General features: G+C 35.2%; 1 protein-coding gene across 2 annotated transcripts in view; it reads right to left on the bottom strand.

Moving 5' to 3' along the window:
* Positions 1–17946, bottom strand: part of AMBRA1 (autophagy and beclin 1 regulator 1) — a 158822-nt gene that overhangs the window by 45269 nt on the left and 95607 nt on the right. For both annotated transcript variants that reach the window (XM_070936292.1, XM_070936284.1), the window contains 3 exons: positions 13128–13238; positions 5506–5694; positions 4974–5128 (listed from right to left, as the gene is read on the bottom strand). In XM_070936292.1, coding sequence (XP_070792393.1) covers positions 4974–5128; positions 5506–5694; positions 13128–13238 — 455 coding nt within the window. The remainder of the gene's footprint in view (positions 1–4973; positions 5129–5505; positions 5695–13127; positions 13239–17946) is intronic.

The raw sequence follows: 17946 nt of genomic DNA on the forward strand, positions 1-17946 counted from the left end.
TAAATGAATAAAGTTCCACTCAGTTATATTGTTCAATAACTCTTTTAAAAGAATGACAACAGCAATGTAACTGTCATATATACTTGTCAACTGATATAGGCTTGGAATCTAGGAAATAAATTGATTATTGTTTACATGTGCAAAATGATCAGAGCTGCATTCATCCTGAAATAAGCTGATAGGAAGAAGGAAGTTTAAGATAAATACTTAATTAATCTACATCTTAGAAAATCTTTCCACAAATCATCTACAACTATTTTATACTTTGCGTAGACAGATTTTCTGGATTCAATCTGGGTCGGTCACCGGGACCAGGGGTTTTGTCTTCCAAGCTTTCAGACTTTTAATAGTCCATCTTCAGGAATTTCTCTCTAGCAGAATGTGTGCTTTGGGCTGTTCTGTGTGTGGTATTTATATGGTGCCTGTTTGGCTTTTTAGATGTTGATTGGAGTGTTGTTGGCTGGCTATTAAGTGTTGGCTGTTGTTTGCTTGTGCTGCCAAGCCCTTGCCTCCTAAGTACTTGATAAGCTGGTGGTAAATCAGCACTCCTGTTGACTAATGTGGGGTCCCTTTTTCCAGGCTTTAATCACTTCCCCGGTTGCTTTTGTACCTGTTCATCCAACTATCTTTGTAGCTGCCACACATAGAACAGCTCAAAGCACATACTCTGCTAGAGAGAAGTTTCCAGAAGAAGAGCTCCAGCATGAGTCCGAAAGCTTGGAAGACTAAACCTCTGATCCTGGTGACCTACCCAGATTGGATCCTGCAACATTGTTGTGGGATACGTATATTCGCCTTTATTCGTGACAGATTTTCTAGAACAATTTTTTCCCCAGAAGGTTTTAAACTATAATGATAAAATATTCCTGTAGATCCCTAAAATTATAAAATACATATCATTTTATTATAAAATACATCCAATAAGAAATAATCATATCTACCAAATTGTATCTAGATTTTATTTCTAATGAAATCTAATTAATTGGATGCTGGAATATTACATCTAGCATTAAAGAATAATCACCAACAGGAGTTCCTTGCTTGGCTGCTCCAAATGTTAAATCATGAAGCAAACAGCTCTAAGGTACTAATTTCTTTTCATTCCCAACAGTTTACAGTCTAATAATAGAACAAAGAATGAAATCTAGGAGAGTTTACCAGAACAGAAGATGTTGGTATGTTCTCAGCAGTACTAAATTTATGGTGGGAACAATTGCTGTCAAAGTAAATGGAAACTTCAGGAAATTATGATAAGTAGAAAGGGCATGGTTTCGTATTTTATTGGTCTTGTAATTATAATTCTAGAATGTTTTCCAAAGTGTCCAGCCATTAGTCAGATTCCTCTTTGCCATCCTAGGGCATGCTGTCAAGATTCAGGACTCCCTGACAGAATGAAATTTAGGGATTTTATTGCTCCTTCAGCACCGTTGGTCTACTGCTGTTTAGCACCAGTGCCATACTTATGTGATCCTCATTTTCAACATTCCCTGACAGCTTCCCACAAGTCAATGGGGAACCTGAAAAAAAACGATATGATTGCCAATGCTCCTAGCTAACTTTCTACTAGCAAAGTCTTCGCTTTTGGGAAGCCTGCAGGAAGAAAGTCAATTGAAAAATGGGACAGGCTGTCAACAGAAAGACATTGCCTGAAAGTAAATAGTGCACAACAGTTCTTGGGAGGTGAGGGGGGTTGGGTTACAGGGGCAATTGTGCCTTGGGGAATGTGCAAGGCTTTTTGAGTGGCAGACGTGGGGCTAGGGCTGAAGTTGAGGCCCAGCCTCGGTGCTACCACTGATAGTCTAGACTCTAGATGGAGATAGTCTGGGACAGGGAACTGAAGTAAGAGAAAATTCGCTGCTGAGCAATCGAGTTTAGATGACAGCAGGGGTGCTGTAACAATCGTAATTTCAGGCAGGAGTTGTAACCCCCTTAATTCAGTGCCATCACAATTTTGAATGGCCACTGATAGGTCATTATGCAAGAACTACCCATCTTGGTTTCAATTCAACCTGTCTTAAAAATGGACTAATAATAATCAATCAAACAAATGCTTAACGCATTGTAAGCCGCCCTGAGTCTCCGGAGAAGGGCGGCATATAAATCAAATTTTTAAAAAATATTCATTTGATGTTGTTATGCAATTATAACTGTGTTTCTCAGAAATACGACTGAGTCTTTTCTTTTAGACTTGAAAATAAGCACTTGGATGGATGCACGTCAGCTCCATTCCGAACCTTCAGCGTTCGGAATGGAGGCTTTTTGGTGAATGGAAGGAAAATGGAGAGGGTTTTTTCCAGCTTGAGGAATGGATCCTGTCATCCATTCCTCAAGCTCAGCACAGATGAGGGAAGGATGGCAGGCAGGAAAACCCCACTCCCCATTTTCCTCCCTTTTGCCAAAAGCCTCCTGCGAGCCTCCCAAAAAGAGGGAAAAAGCAAAGCAGCTGGCCACAGAGCTGCCGGCTTTGGGGAAGTGGCCCAACAAGCAGAAGCACTGCGCCCAGAAAGAAAAGGGCAAAAGTGGTGTTTGCACTGCCTCAAGGGGTCAGCGGGATGCAGCCGGACATTTGCCCCCCCCAGTGATGCCACTCGTGCTGGCCCGCCCATCCCCCCCCAGGCTTATTTTCAGGATAGAGGTAATAGTAGGCCTACCCCCCAAAAAAAAATTAGGGGTGGGCTTAAAAATTGGGGTGGGTCATGTTTTCAGAGAAACACAATAGTTATTATTATTTTACATTGTCTAAGCTTGTTTTATTTGTGTAAACTGCTTTTGTAATTATGTGATGTTTCTTCATACAACACACAGCACCCCAAGTTTGGATTATATTTTTTAAAAAAGAAACAAACATACAAAGAATTGTTTCTCTTTCGTGGAGGGATAATCTGCCATCAGAGTCGAGTTTCCCGAAATCCAGAGGCATTTCCCGAAATTTTAACATGCTGAGCCCAGAATGTTCACCATAGGATCAGACCAAGAAACACTGCTCTTGTTTTCAAACACCTCTGTTTGCTTTCAATAACATCAACAGATACTAAAATCAGGTTAATATGTATCATTTTGACATTATTTTTGTACAATTAACAAAAAATTTTCTCAGAAGAAAAGTATTTTCCCCACAGAAATATTTCATTCCTATCACCATTTCAAGTTTAAGCCCTAAAATCCAAACACTGAGCTCCTTCCCTGAGAGGTCTACCTTTATTTCAATTCAAACAGTAATTGTAATTTATTTTTTTATTCTGTGCCATTTTCTAAGTTCTGCATTCCCATAATTCTATATAATCTTATCTGTTGCTAGGAAAAGGACGATCAATGAAAATTCAATGCAAACAAGTTTGAAGTAGCATTATTATATTTTGAATGGACAACCTGGATAACAATTTCTTGAGCTACGGATTACAATATTTGAAATCAATATTATTGTAGGTGATTAAATCCACAAAGAAAGAAAAACCCGAGCATTTCCCCCTGTTTTTGAATGAAAATTTAGTGAGGTACTTTTACTAAAGAGATAAAAGTATTTTTCTATATAAAGGGAATTCCATTAGGACAGAGGAAGCCTGGATGAAATCCCATAATCCCCACTATTTTTCATCAAAGCTGCCTCCAATTCAACCCCAATTTATTCAAATGTTCTCCTAACTCTCCATAATGCCCTTCCTCCTTCTGTATCTTTTACAATTTCTGCTCGACTGTTTCTTTATTTGCTTTCTCTCTAACCCTCTTTGTTTTTCTCAACTTTTATTTTCCCACGTTTGCTGCCAACTGTAGCTCATTTTGAAAACTAAATAGTGTTGTTTTATCAGTAGATGGAGCTATGGCTGTTGAATTTCAGTGTTTTATCATTCTCAACTGACAAAAAATAAAACTGTAAGGCTTTGTTTTAGTGCTGCTATTACAAAAATACCCTAGAACTTATAAAATAAAACAAAATAACAATATAAAACACATCACAGTATAATAAGCGACAAAATTAAAATAATAATTTCAAAAAGTTGTCACAGCCCTGCATACTTCAAAGTAGGCTTTCAGGTAGTATGCAAAGTGTAATGTTGCCATCAAGACGATAAAAGTAGTATATCCTAACTCTCTGCTACGAACTCCCTTATAGGCTTTTCACAATACCAAAAGAAATCAAACGTTCTTAAACAAGTTCATTTTTTTAAATATTGAGAATTAGGAGTAACACATAAATTATAATTTACTTTGCTAACAATTTAACAATTAATTTTCATGCTGATTTAGTACACCGTTATTCTTTCAGAAGCTATTTGATAAAATTCTCAAGGTCCAAAAAAGTATGGAATTATAAGTGCACAAATAAAATAAGAAACTTCGTTCAGTATTTAATAAAATTTGGGGTGATTTCCAATTAAATAAATTGCCTGCTTGAGCAAGAACTTTAACTTAATATTTACAATTTCCTTTACTTTTAAGAGTATAGAGGAAGGATCAATCATACAAAAATATTATCTAAAGGGTTCAAAATCCACATACAGATTCTCTAATAAAAATGTTTTAATAAATGTAGGATTTGAAGGCTAATAATACTTTGTGATTTCTGAAGAAGCACTTCATTTCCAAACACTAACATCTAACATTAATATCAACCAATGTTAAGTGAATAACTGACAAATGTTATTTTCAAGGTAAACCAATTAATCCTGTTTGGACTGGATGTCTGCTCTTTATTTACCCCTATTTAACATAGAGCCTATTAAACAACAACATACTCCATTAAACATTCATCTGGTGGTAATATTTCATTCTTATACTATTTCTACCATAGTAATTCCTGCTACTTGTCTATTTATTCTAATAACAATCGCAAAAATCAGTGACAGTGAAAAGCAAGCATAGTGAAAAACCAAGACTGTTATTTTCCACAATCTTTTAAAGAACTTTGTTCATTAATATACCAATCTGTTTCCAAATAAAACTATGCAGGTAGTTAAACAGATAATACCACTTACCCTCATTGAAGTTTCTCCTCCATGTGGTTGCTGAAGCCTGAAAACCTGAGCCACCATATGTTCTGTAGATGGGTGCAACAAGATGCGACGAGATGCCAATCCTACCATGACATACCTGCCCATTGGGGACAAGCTCACAGAAATGGCATTGGGACCTACGTATGAAGCAAAACATAACAAATACCTTCATTAATGAATCCTTGCCTCTGATCCTCCTTCCTTCCTTTTCCATTTCCCTTATGTAGACTGCTATTAATCTTTAAAAAAATACTTTGCTTATATCATCTTAGTCAACTAATAGCAGTAGCCAAAGTTCAAGATCAAATTTAGTTAAGCAAATGCATCATAGGAATCACATGGTATATATTCCTATTTCACCACTCTGTTGCTACCAAATCAATCTACAGTTGGGATTACTTTTTCCTTGCAATTATTACATATATCAGTTTGATATATTTGAAAAAATGTACTTTCTAAGATATTGTTAAAGGTCTTGACAGCTTCCCCAAATCTTTGACACATAATCTCTTACCAAATCGCTTCGTGTACAGCATTTCACCCAAGTTGTGTGGTGCAAGGGAATAGACTGCGAGTATCCCCTCATCAGGAAATCCCCGCTGACTGCTAGGAATGAAAGCTGCTAAAAGCTGCCCATCTGCAGAAATATCACAGCTGGCATCATTGTATATCTTGCAGTTTTGAACAAGCACATTCACAGATGCTGCATGGGGGAAAAAAGAGAAGTCTAGAATTTAATTCAGAACAGCAGCAAAATCTTGAATCATTTATATATTTTTCTAGTATCACTAAATTAATTCTAAAAGAGTACTTGTTATCTATATAAATGTGTTAGCCCGTAATGCAGAATTCAGATGAATAAAACCTTTTCCCCTTAAGATCGCAATTGAATTTATATATATTCCCAGTTATTTTTCCTTTTTTTAAAATTAATATATTATTTTAGCTTCAATATTTGTACTGTTAATTCTTTAAATTTCCAAGAAAAGGAGGAGTAGCTTAGAATTAAGATAACTTTTTCACTGCTACAACCATGCTCGGTATTTATGAATGGGAATATCCACCAGCTGACTGTAAATTCTAGAATATGAGCATCTGAAGGTATCTGCAACAAATGCTATAGAAGTTAACAAATCCTCATTTTGAAGTCTTGGGACTTTAATATAATAGCTCGTAACAGAACATATTAATGAACATGGATCTTATATAGCAGTGGCCCACAACCTTTTGGGCACCAGGGACCGGTTCCATGGAGAAACATTTTTCTGCGGACTGGAGGGGGCGTGGTTTTGCAGTTGCCTGCATCTCACGGATGGGGCTTCATTTGCGTGGCCCAGTTGCTGGCATGCCACAGCCCAGTGCTGGTCCAGAGGCCGGGGGTTGGGGACCCCTATTATATAGTATTACAGTAGTTTTTCTCCCTTCAGAGTACTAAAGAGAAGAGTTGGAGAAATTTCAGTTTCCATACATGCTTTCTAAATATACACCATTTCTGTAAGAAAATCCCAGCACTCATATTTGTCCTTTTGTTTTTTGGAACAAAGTCTAGTTGCTTTGAAAACAATCTCACACATTCAATTTCCTGTTAACAATCCAGATATTCCTGTTTTAGGTGCTGTTTTAAGTGCTGTTTAAAGATAGCTCTCCACCCAACTTGTGGGACCTTGAGTTTTCATAACATGGCTCCACCATTTATTAATGAATTCATATGTCATGTTGAGTCAAGATAATTATTGAGTAAACCATACTAGTCCAATTTATAAATAAAGCTGAATCATAGTTGGTGGGTTTAAATATTGTGCTAAGTTAACGACCTCCAATCAGGAGTTTATATGTGTGCACCTACCCACTGTTTTCTTAGCACCCTGTTTTTAATTTTCCTTCTAACAGTCTTGCTTTATTTGGCTCCTTGAATTTCTAGTCAGAATTCTTTGTTTCCAAAAGTTTTCTTTTTCCCATTTCTTTCATGCTAATTTTATATAGGAACTTTTTTCTATGACTGTTTGTTTTTCACTACTGCCTTTTCTGTACCTTACTGTTTCCCCCCCCCCCATCTTTTCCTTAGCTACACTTTTTACCTCATAGATCAGTAGTCAAATTTACTGGTGATATCCCCTTTGTCAGCAATATACTCTATTTGCCTCTTAGTTTCCATTTCCTAAAGAAATCCTATATAGATACCGTAGTTCTTGACTTATAAGCAGTCATTTAATGACCATTCAAACTTATGACATACTTTTAAAAAGCTACTTAGTACCTGTCCTCAAAGTTATGACTGCTGAACTCCCCTTGGCAGTTGTGATTCGAATCCGGTGACTCGCTTTACGACTATTGTAAAAACAGTTGTAAAATTGAGTCCAGTCATGTGGTGCCTTGACTTTCAATTGTGTTGAATCTCCATTGTGTTTGTAAGTGCACAACTACCTGTATCAGTTCAGTTTCCCTATTATGCGCTCACTACACCTATCAATCCTGTATCAGTAGATGACTTTGTCTTAATGAAACTTGTTTCTCATTGTACTCACAATCTATCTTCAAGCACTCTGTTCTGCCGATTTAATTTTTACTAACATTCACTATGTTTGTTGTTACTTACATATATGGACTTCAACTTCAAGTTTACAATGACCAGCAGTCTTCAAGTGCTTGTAGTAACTAGCTAGGTAAATTAAAATTGTGAATTATTACCAGCAGTTCTCCCTTACCAATAATAATTGGGACTGGGAACTCCAGCGCTAAGTAAGCTGGTCATAAGCATGATGCTATATAACCACACCAACCTACGACAGTAGTTCTGGCAATCCTAGTTGCCATCATAGGGCGGATCCCACACAGTCACAGGATTCCAGAGTCATATGTTTTGTGACCTTCTATCCATTAACCTTGCTTGTTGGAAGCTGGCAGTAAAGGTTGCAATAGTGATTACATGATCCCGGGATGCTGCAATGTTGTAATTGTGGACTGGTCGCCTAGCATCAAATCATGATCACATGACTGCAAGGATACTGCAATGGCCACAACTATCTGGACCCACTGTAAGTATCCCTCATTCAGCATTATCATAACTTCAAATGGTCACTGAACAAGTGGATGTTAAATGGGGATTACTTGTATAATATCTGCTAACATGAGCATTTCTGAGAATGAAGAGTTTTCAACAGGAAAAGTGCTGCAATAGCACTATTCAGCTTTAATTCTCTTTTATTAAACACTTATGCACAATACTGAAGGAGGTCCAGAACTGTCAATGAAAAATACACTTAGTACCTTGCATTCCTTAGCTAACACAGAAATTAACAATAGCAACAACACTAATTATTCTTAACAACTCACTTTTTTAATTGGTGGTTTATAGTTATGCACCTCATTCCCTGTTGAGCAGCATGCAAAAGGAGCATTTACAAAATCACTATTATTATTAAAATTTGACCTATTATAATATGGTGACAAGATGTCTGTCTAGCTGTCAAATGATGGCTGTGGACTGCTATTGATACATTTTTACCTCAAACATCCAATATAATGTATTTATAGTCATATATAATATGATCATTAGATCTATAATCTGGAGAAGCAGTCAATGCAAACAGCAAATATTTTAACATTTTAGATCAAAGTCACGTTAAATTTATGCATATTTGCTTAAATGCAATTACAATCAAATCCAGATTCTACAACTATTAATGATCTTCTCACCACGCACAGTTTTTCGAACTACCTGAAAATATTTCTAAAACCAATACCTCTTTTATTTAATTTGTCTCCTGCAACTAAGCAGAAAGTATCCAAGTATCTGTTCTGAATTAAGCCAGAAAGAAACTCTTTTCGGAGGGGTTCATTTGCTACCCCACCAAAACTTTAGCATTAACTATACTTGTGTTGAACAGTTATCACTTTACCATATCAATGGTCTTTCCAGAGCTTTGTGCTATGGTTTAAATATTGCTAACCATCTGGATAGATTTTATTGCTCAATTCATTTCCAAGCAGTTCTGTCTGTTACATGTGTTTGCTACTAGCTTTAGATATTATGCATATATATTCCAGGATTTGTTTCTTAGGGTAACAGACTGAACAAGATTAAAGCTAAGGCTGATCAGCTTGGAGGTTCTGTTTACATTTATTCTGATTTAAATTAAAGAAAAAGAAATGCCAACGGGTGTTTCTTCAGAATCTAGCTAGCTGATATGGAAACAAGGTAGTCTGGATAATCCTTTGGACTCATCCACTTTAGTGGGACTAGTCAAAAAGGTTTTTTTAAAAGAACAGAAATCTAAGGAGCAGGACTTCTGGCTTTCAAGGCGAATGCTTCCTTGCTTGTTTCCCCTACCTATTTTCTACTCCTTAGCCTAAATTGACTGTTGGATGATCATACAACATATCATAAGATCAAACAGAAGATTCAATTAGTTCATTTTTCTACTTCCCAAAATGACCAAGTAGATATGTCAAAAAAGTCTTATTAAAATTTTTATTCAGAAATATTCAATTCCAAAAATATTTAACTTAACCATTGGAATGAATATCAGTTGATATCACCTTTATGAAGCCCACTACAAAAGCCAAACTTACTGCCTTCTATTTTTCACTCTACTGCCATACTGGATATTGTGAAACCATTCTGAGAATCCAGATATTTAAGGAATTCTAAGTATTTCAAGAGTTTAGAAAGCAGTCTTTTTTGCTGCTGTTGTTTAAAAGAAAGCCTGGTTAATTGACTTCTAAATGAAGGAGGTGGCAGCGCAGTGGTTAGAATGCAGTATTGCAGACTAACTCTGCTCACATTGCCAGGAGTTTGATTCCTTTGATCTTGAGCAGCTCAAGGTTGACTCAGCCTTCCATCCTTCCGAGGTTGATAAAATGAGGACTCAGATTATTGAGGGCAATATGCTGACTCTGTAAACTGCTTAGAGAGTGCTGTAAAGCATGGTGAAGTGGTATATTAATCTAAGTGTTATTGCTATATTGTACTTGACTTCTAAAACTAAACATCAAAGAAAACAGAAAATCTATGAAATTTCCTCCATGAATAAATTAAGCTTTCAGAAATTTACAGGATCTGTAATCTCTGAGGATATATTAAAGGGGAATATATCCATCTCCTAGATTACTACTTGATTCCAAAATTAATTATGGTTTCTTTTACAAAAGTGTGCCTTAGTAATAAAAAAAAAGATTATCCACAAATAACAAATAGTTATCTTTTCAATAGAATTTTGAAATTATGTTTAAACAATTAATATTATCAAATAACATATATGTCAGCGTCCCAGCGCTGACATATAATAAAGGGAGGAGAAACATCGAAGCCTGACAGTATATACATTTAGGAAACAGCATGTTAAAACTCCCAAACCTGATTTAATAAATCAAATTTTACACATAGTATGCATGATTTAGTTCTCATTAATACTTAAATAACTTATAGTATTGAAATAGGACATCACTGAATACTTGTAAACAAGACACATTTTTCAATCAATTCTCAGTCAATATATATATATATATATTTCTTTAGCTATTATGTCAGTATTTTTTGCTTGTATTCTAAAACGGTCAGACAATATTACCAGTTTTCATATTTGTCCCTTAGTCAAAATTTCTCTTATAATGTTTCATTTGTATTTTATTGTTTTTACTATTGTTTTTCAGAATCATGTGTGTGAGATGGGTGGCTATATACATTGAATGAATGAATGAATGAATGAATGAATGAATGAATGAATGAATGAATGAGCCCTGTCTGGGAATAACATTGACAACTTTCAGGAACATGTAGAACATATTGAAGACAGTTTGATTAAATATTTAAGGCTAAAAGTCATATCTTTTTTTAAGGAAGATACTTAGACATTATTTTATTTGTACTTTTTACTTTAGGAGTCTTATAGTACCTTCATTACTATAGGTTTCATCATGAGCTAGATAAAATGCCTTTGATCACATATTTCACTTATTTTCCAAGCACAGCAGAAAATATATTCTTTTTTCCTATGAAGGACAGCAACATCTGATACAGAATTTGCAGTTTCCATTTTTAATAAGTTTACTGTCAGGATTTGCTGTCAAATATTAAAAAGATGGAAGATCTAAATGTCCCTTATTTCTGAATTAAATAACGCTTGTTCAGTAGCTTTTTAACATAATCCCAGATTACCTAGCTTTATTAACTTTTTAACTAAGAAAAAAACTTTCCTGTTATTACGAGAGAAACAAATATGGCTTTCCAAGGTGAAAAAATTTTAAATTCTGGCTGTCAAGCTTTCTATTATCAAAGCAGTATGAAAGAGCTGAAAGATGTTCTGTGCAAATTCAAATTGAAGTTGACTTTGTTATCTTCTTCCCAGAAGCAGCAGATTTTCTCAAATATTGGACTGCTCTGCTTGATTCTAAATGAAAAATAACTATTATTTCAGTTTAAGGCATTACAAGGGACATCTCTCAATCCAGTAGAGTATTTTTTAGTGATCACCCCCCCTCTAAATTGGCTACAAAGCAACAGTTAGGTTAAATTTGTGCAGTTAAATCCTGCACAGTTACCAATAGAATACAATTTTATTAAGCTTTCCTGTAAGGCTAAATGGATAGTTTCTCTCTGCTAAATCAAACTAGGTAGCCCTCATATACCAACTTAATGGTCCTAAAGGATATTTTTTCCCCTTGGTTCAAATATAGCTGGGCAATGTTAGAATTTGTACTGCTGTGAAGGGTCATGTAGGTAAAGATAAAACTTTACTGAAATTAATAAAGTAAGGTCAGGGAATGTTTTATGTTGGAATACAAATAGTTCTCGATTTACGACCACAATTGAGCCCAACATTTCCACTGCTAAACAGCACACTTGTTAAGTGAGCTTTGCCCCATTTTACCACCTTTCTTACCACAACTGTTAAGTGAATCACTGCAAATTAAGTTAGCAACATCGTTTAATGAATCTGGCTTCTCCATTGACTTTATCAGACAAAAGGGGATCACATGACCCCAGAATACTGCAATCGTCATAAGTACGTCAGTTGCCAAGCATCTGAATTTTGATCACATGACCGTGTTGATGCTATAACAGTCTTAAGTGTGAAAAATGGTCATAAATCACTTTGTTTCAGTTCCATTGTAACTTCTAATGGTCACTAAACAAATGGTTGTAAGTTGAGGATTACCCACAGTTAAGTTTTATAACCAGGAGTACTTTACTTAACAGCTTATTTAATTAATATAAAGTATTTTGTATTATCTTCCTGAAAGAAAGCTGGGCTAAAGAAAAGGAACTACATTTCCAAACAGCTCATTTACTAGTTATATCTGCAAGCGGTAATGAGAAATTGAGTAAGGATGATATTGTTATCTTCATTATCACTTCATTTGAACATTAGTGCATTTAGAATATCATTTCTAGTGTGCAACTCAGTCCAAAAAACTCAGAACCATAATTTGAGCTTAGATCTTTAAATTTGCAATAACCTCTACAGTATATTCTTCCTCCTAGTTCTGTATCACAGTTAGGTGAAATACAGAGATTAATATATTGCCCAAACATTTTGGGTAAATAGGCTGATGTCATGGATAGATATGACAAACAATTCCTAGGTCAGTTTGTAAGATTCATGGTACATGACAAAGAATTCCTAATTTATAAGGTTTGTGGATATTTTAATACAAATAATTGTAGAAGGGATGACAAAATCTGGAGGTGAAGCAAAAAGGGGGATCAACCTACAGTCCCTATATAGCCACAAGAAAATTAAATTCAACATTCCTTTGAGTACCACTGACCCTAATTTAAATCTCAGGTGCCAACTGTTAGTTGAGAAGATTCCTGTGCATAGGCTTTTATATGAATCTTCATGTGTCAACCTGATATATATATCAACATTTCTCAGTTGTGATTTCAAGTACAGTAAATATTAATAGATATAACCTACATATAAAACAAAATTCTTTCAGGTCTTCAACTATTTTTAAGAATGTAAAGGATTAAATTTGTGTGTGTGTGTGTGTGTGTGTATATATAAAATCAGCTTCAACATATCTGTTATCTTTTGAGGAACAACAAGCTTCTCCTTCTGTGAACATCCCTAGTTGTTTTTAACTACAGAGGTTCTTCAGAGATTACCGTAGTAGTTCTGCCTTCCCACTTACCATTGCTTATTTCTGGTAAATCGAATTTAGTGAAATCCCACCACTGGAGCCGGTATGTGGTGTTCGCAATATTGCTGGCCACAGCAGACTGTCCATCTCCAATTACAGCCCCTAGGGACAAAAATAAGAACATAACAGTCAATAAAACTTTCAAATTCAAATGAATGACACCCAAAACATACTAACAATTTCAAAACTCAGAAGTCAAGGTCCAATGACTAATTTTATTGGTTTTTACAAAAAAAAAAAAAAAAAAGCCTCATGTAATTAGAAGAAAAGAAAAAAGACATATTAAATGGTATCAAAATGTTATATCAATAGAAGTTCTTCATTCAAAATGATTTTAATATACTGAAGTTTTTATATTTTAAAATATCATACACCATTTTTTTTTTGTAAATGAAACCTTTAAGTAAATATGTCAATTTAGGATATTAATTAGAGTAAGAATAGTAACAAGCAGCAACACAAATGTTAAAACAATGAATCATCAGTGATATTCAAGGAATTATGGCACAGGAATATGAATAATAAAAAAGGGTAACAAATAACACGCGTTAACCCTATTCAAAATAACCCTATGGGTGCAAGAGAAGAAATTTAGATGCCAAAAAAGAATTAATCAATCTAGAACCATCCTCAACTCAAAGCAACAAAACAACTCACATCCCCGCCATCCACATCTACAATTTTTGCAAAGAAAGAAGATTGCTTCACTGAAAAAAATTCTACTGCAGATATGAAAGCCACAAAGAGGATCCATATCAACATGGACTAGTCAGCCATGGCCCCTCTTCTCTCGTATTCTTTCAGTGCATAACAAACACTTCTGAGCAGAGGTAATGTTGTGCCAGAATCATAGGACTGTAGCTCCCTAATGCTTGTTCCTTTGGGTGAAGACTATATTATTTCAATCCCATTATACCATACATTTTGAAGGTAATTTAGTTACAATGATTCCTGATGTTTTATAATAATTTAGTACTGTTTGCATTAGAAGAATGAATATTCTAATGGGAAAAAACCCCAACTAATTGATAAGTTGCAATGACTTTGAAGTTAGGGACATGAAAGTTACCTCATTCAGTTATGTATTTGTTTGAATCACTAGGTCCTCATGACACCAAGAGTTCTTAAAAAACTCAAATGTGAAATTACTGCTCTCTTAGCAAAAATATGCAACCTGTCCCTCAGATTGCTTGCTAGGGGAGTGGAAAGTAGACATTGTGAAAAGAATTTTAAAAAAGGATCCAAAGGAGAACTGAGAAATTATAGTCCTAGTGCCTTAACCTCTATTTAAAAATTACCTAAGCACACAGAGCAAAAGTTGAATAAAAATCAACATCAAGATGACGACGTAGTCTTGTCTCACCAAGCTGCTAGATTCTTTTAAGTGCAAATAAGCGTGTGTATGGAGCTGACCCTGTTGATAGTACAGTATATATTTGGATTTTTGGCAAACATTTGACAAAAGTCTTCATCAAAGGTTCTTGTGTAAACTTAGCAGTCATGGAATAAGATCTGTCATTTTATAAACTGCTAACTGGAAGGAATAGGAATAATGGGCATTTTTTTCCACATGACTGTGAGGAAACTGCAATGACGTACGTGTGAAAAACAGTCAGGAGTCATTTTTTTCAGTACTGTTGTAACTTTGAACAGTTACTAAATGAATGGTTGTAAGTCAAGGACTAGCTCTAATTGTAGTTATTAAGCTCCATCCGGTTGCATTTAACAAAATATCACACCATGGTACATTACTCATCTAAGTCAAGACTTATTATGCATCATCAAATCAGAAGCATGGTAAAGCACACATTTAGTGGAAGATGGATTACAAGTTAACATTTTATCTCATTTTAAATAAATGGAGAAATTGAAGACCAGCATAGCACCTTGTATTATCATTTTTATTTCCTACGTGTAAGAAAAATGACAAGAAAGTAAACTGATATGTGGCAGCTTACTAAGCAATGGCTACATCAATAAAGGGTTAGACATGCAAATCCAACTCTTTCAGGAACCAGTCCTAGCAATCGTTTGACAAACTGTTTGAGAGACCTCTGAAGCTTCTATTGCCTGGAAGACTGAAAGGTGATGAAAGGCAGATATTCAATAGCCTGGTGCTTGCCACCGCTGCAGGAGAGACATCACAACCTCTCTTCAAAGGTTTTTAGATTTCAACATGCTGAAGGGCAATTGAAATGCAGTAAACGTGGGTTTGATTGGCAACTTTCCTGCATCTGTCTATCACTGGATAATAGAACAGTGGGTGATGACAGAAATGAAGATAATTTCTTTTTACAGCTCACCCCCTCCACCCTGCTCCAACCACCACCCCCTATCAATATATGACAGAAGAGTGAAGGGGTGAAAACAATCTTTCAACCAAAAATAGGGCGATAGTCTCCCACCACTGGAAGTTACAGGATGTTTTCCTATAATTTAAATGCCTCTAAATATTAATCATTCAAAAAAAATGTCTCTAAACATAATTAAACATTTATATGAATTATGTCACGGTCACATTGGATATATTAGAATGTGCCTCTACAAGAGTGAAGTGATCATGATGCAGGGAGCTCTAGTTCTTGTATAATCAAACCTTCCACACTTTGATTTTCAGTTCAGGATTCTATTAGTCTATCAGATCCATTTTTGTTCTCTGCTACAAGTCTGCCACAATAGAAAAATGAAGCAGACAAAAGAGAATTACTTCTTTTGTTAACTTGCCCTCTAATTTTCAATGACAATTTACAGTTGCTGTATTATGCAACAATAGAAACTATAAGAGTTACAATATGCAATATGAATATGAGATGGGCAGCATTTGAATCACTAGATGTGTAGATTTGAACTGCAATCTAGGATAATCTAAAAAATCATGGGCACATGTGCTTCAGTTTCTTCCAGTGCACCTGAGGAATAGGAAAGTAGAAATGTTTATTTCCATTTTCAATTGACCGAAATTAACAGTATATGCAAGTCATACAATTGTAGTTGATCTTAAAGAGGGTTTAGCAAACTGTTTCAAACTGTGTTTATGTAGCTGGTTCATATGAATAAAAGATGGTGTTGTGCAACCTGTCTGCAGATTCAAAATTCTCATCCCAGGGAAAGAGAATTAGCTCACTCTTGCGCACATGGAGACTGAAACACATTAATTTGAGATCCTCTCTCTGCTGGATATAAAAAAGTTTTTTCTCTTTGTTAAGAGAATGAAATGGAAAGGCAGTAAAAGAAGAGACAGGCTGTGTAAAGTAGATGGCTTCCACAGTCCTCAGCAGCCTCTCATTAATACTGATTAATGACAATTTACTGTTGTATCGACAAGCTGTGATTAATACCAAGAAGTCGGAGATGTCCAGAAAACTGAGGCAAAATATGTACTGTTTCAGGAAACTTTATTTTGTAGAAGCAGGCAAATATGGGTAGCCTACAGGTAGCCCTCCTAACACTACAATTGAGACTGTCAACTTGATTATTAAGCAAAGGGTTGCTAAGTGAAACCGCAACTGTGTTATGATCTTACTTCAGCTTTGCTTTGCTTTACACACCTGGAAAGGTCATAAATGTGAGGATTGGTTGTAAAATTATTTTTTCATCACTCCCAAATGTGAATGGTTTGCTAATTGAGTTAGTCACTAAATGAGGATTGTCTATACCAATTTCTGTTGTTTTTTTTAAGCAGAGGTGAGGTCTCATTTTTTTATCGCTTTGTACAAGCTCAGCTGTCATATACCTTTCATGAAGATATGATCTTTTCCTTGGCATATTCTTCTAAGTATCACCAATTCCCTTGTATAGTCTGGGCAGAAGGATCTTCATTTGTAGCAGAACAATGATGCTTTTGAATGGAATACAATAGTTTCTTTTGGATTTCTTTTACAATTAATTTGCGAGCTGCCGTATTACCATGATGTAAGCCCCTCTGCAATTTTCTTCAATTCTGAATCTTTGCATGTTAATATTTGAAGTCTAACATAATGTTTACATTTTATCTTTTTTAAAAAAATAAGATCTGATTTTATTTCGTTGTTACTGATTTAACTGTCAAAGGGTGGGGGAGGAAGAACTGAATCTTAGTTATTACGTTTCTTTATCTCATACCAAGGAGGTGCCACTATCAACGTTACTTGCATGTTTTATTTTTATCTATCAAACAAGCAATACAAAGTATAACAGTCCTAAATGAGAGTAAACTAATTGGGATAACTCCTAGAGAACATGTTATGGCAAAAGGAACTACATCACCAATATCAAAACAAGAAGACAAGGGTATGAAGAGTGAGAAGGCTTCTTGAACAGGAGAGCTGGGATCTCCATCCTTCTATTCTGTGGGCGTCATTATTTGCTATATGTAGTAAAATATCTAAAATAATCACTGCAGTAGAGTTTTTTTTAAAAAAGAAACAAAAGTTTTAGTTTTGTTCTCCGTGGCTAAATTAATTTATGTTAATTTAATATCAAAACATCATATAAATGACAACTTTTACACTGGCAATTTGATTTTGTTGTATAAACTGTACTAGAATTGTATTTCTTGTGGGTTAGCCTCAAAGAAAAACACAATATACATATGAGATGAAGATCAGATAGCACAGACTGATAATCTATGTGTACAGAAAGCATGGATTACTCTTCTACAATTATCAGTTCAGATTTCTGACATGAGCTATTCCCCCTCCTCTTTCTTTGCTGCTTAGGAAAATAGAAGGTAATCAAAAAGAGTGCATTTCTATCATTTTTTTCACTTTGATTTACACACAGCTTGTTGTACAGAAATTAATAAGAATAATCTCAAACTTCTAAACCCAAA

The sequence above is a fragment of the Pituophis catenifer genome, unplaced genomic scaffold (genome assembly GCF_029215685.1).
Source record: "Pituophis catenifer annectens isolate HBS135680 unplaced genomic scaffold, rPitCat1.0.hap2 SCAF_1, whole genome shotgun sequence".
NCBI lineage: Eukaryota > Metazoa > Chordata > Lepidosauria > Squamata > Colubridae > Pituophis > Pituophis catenifer.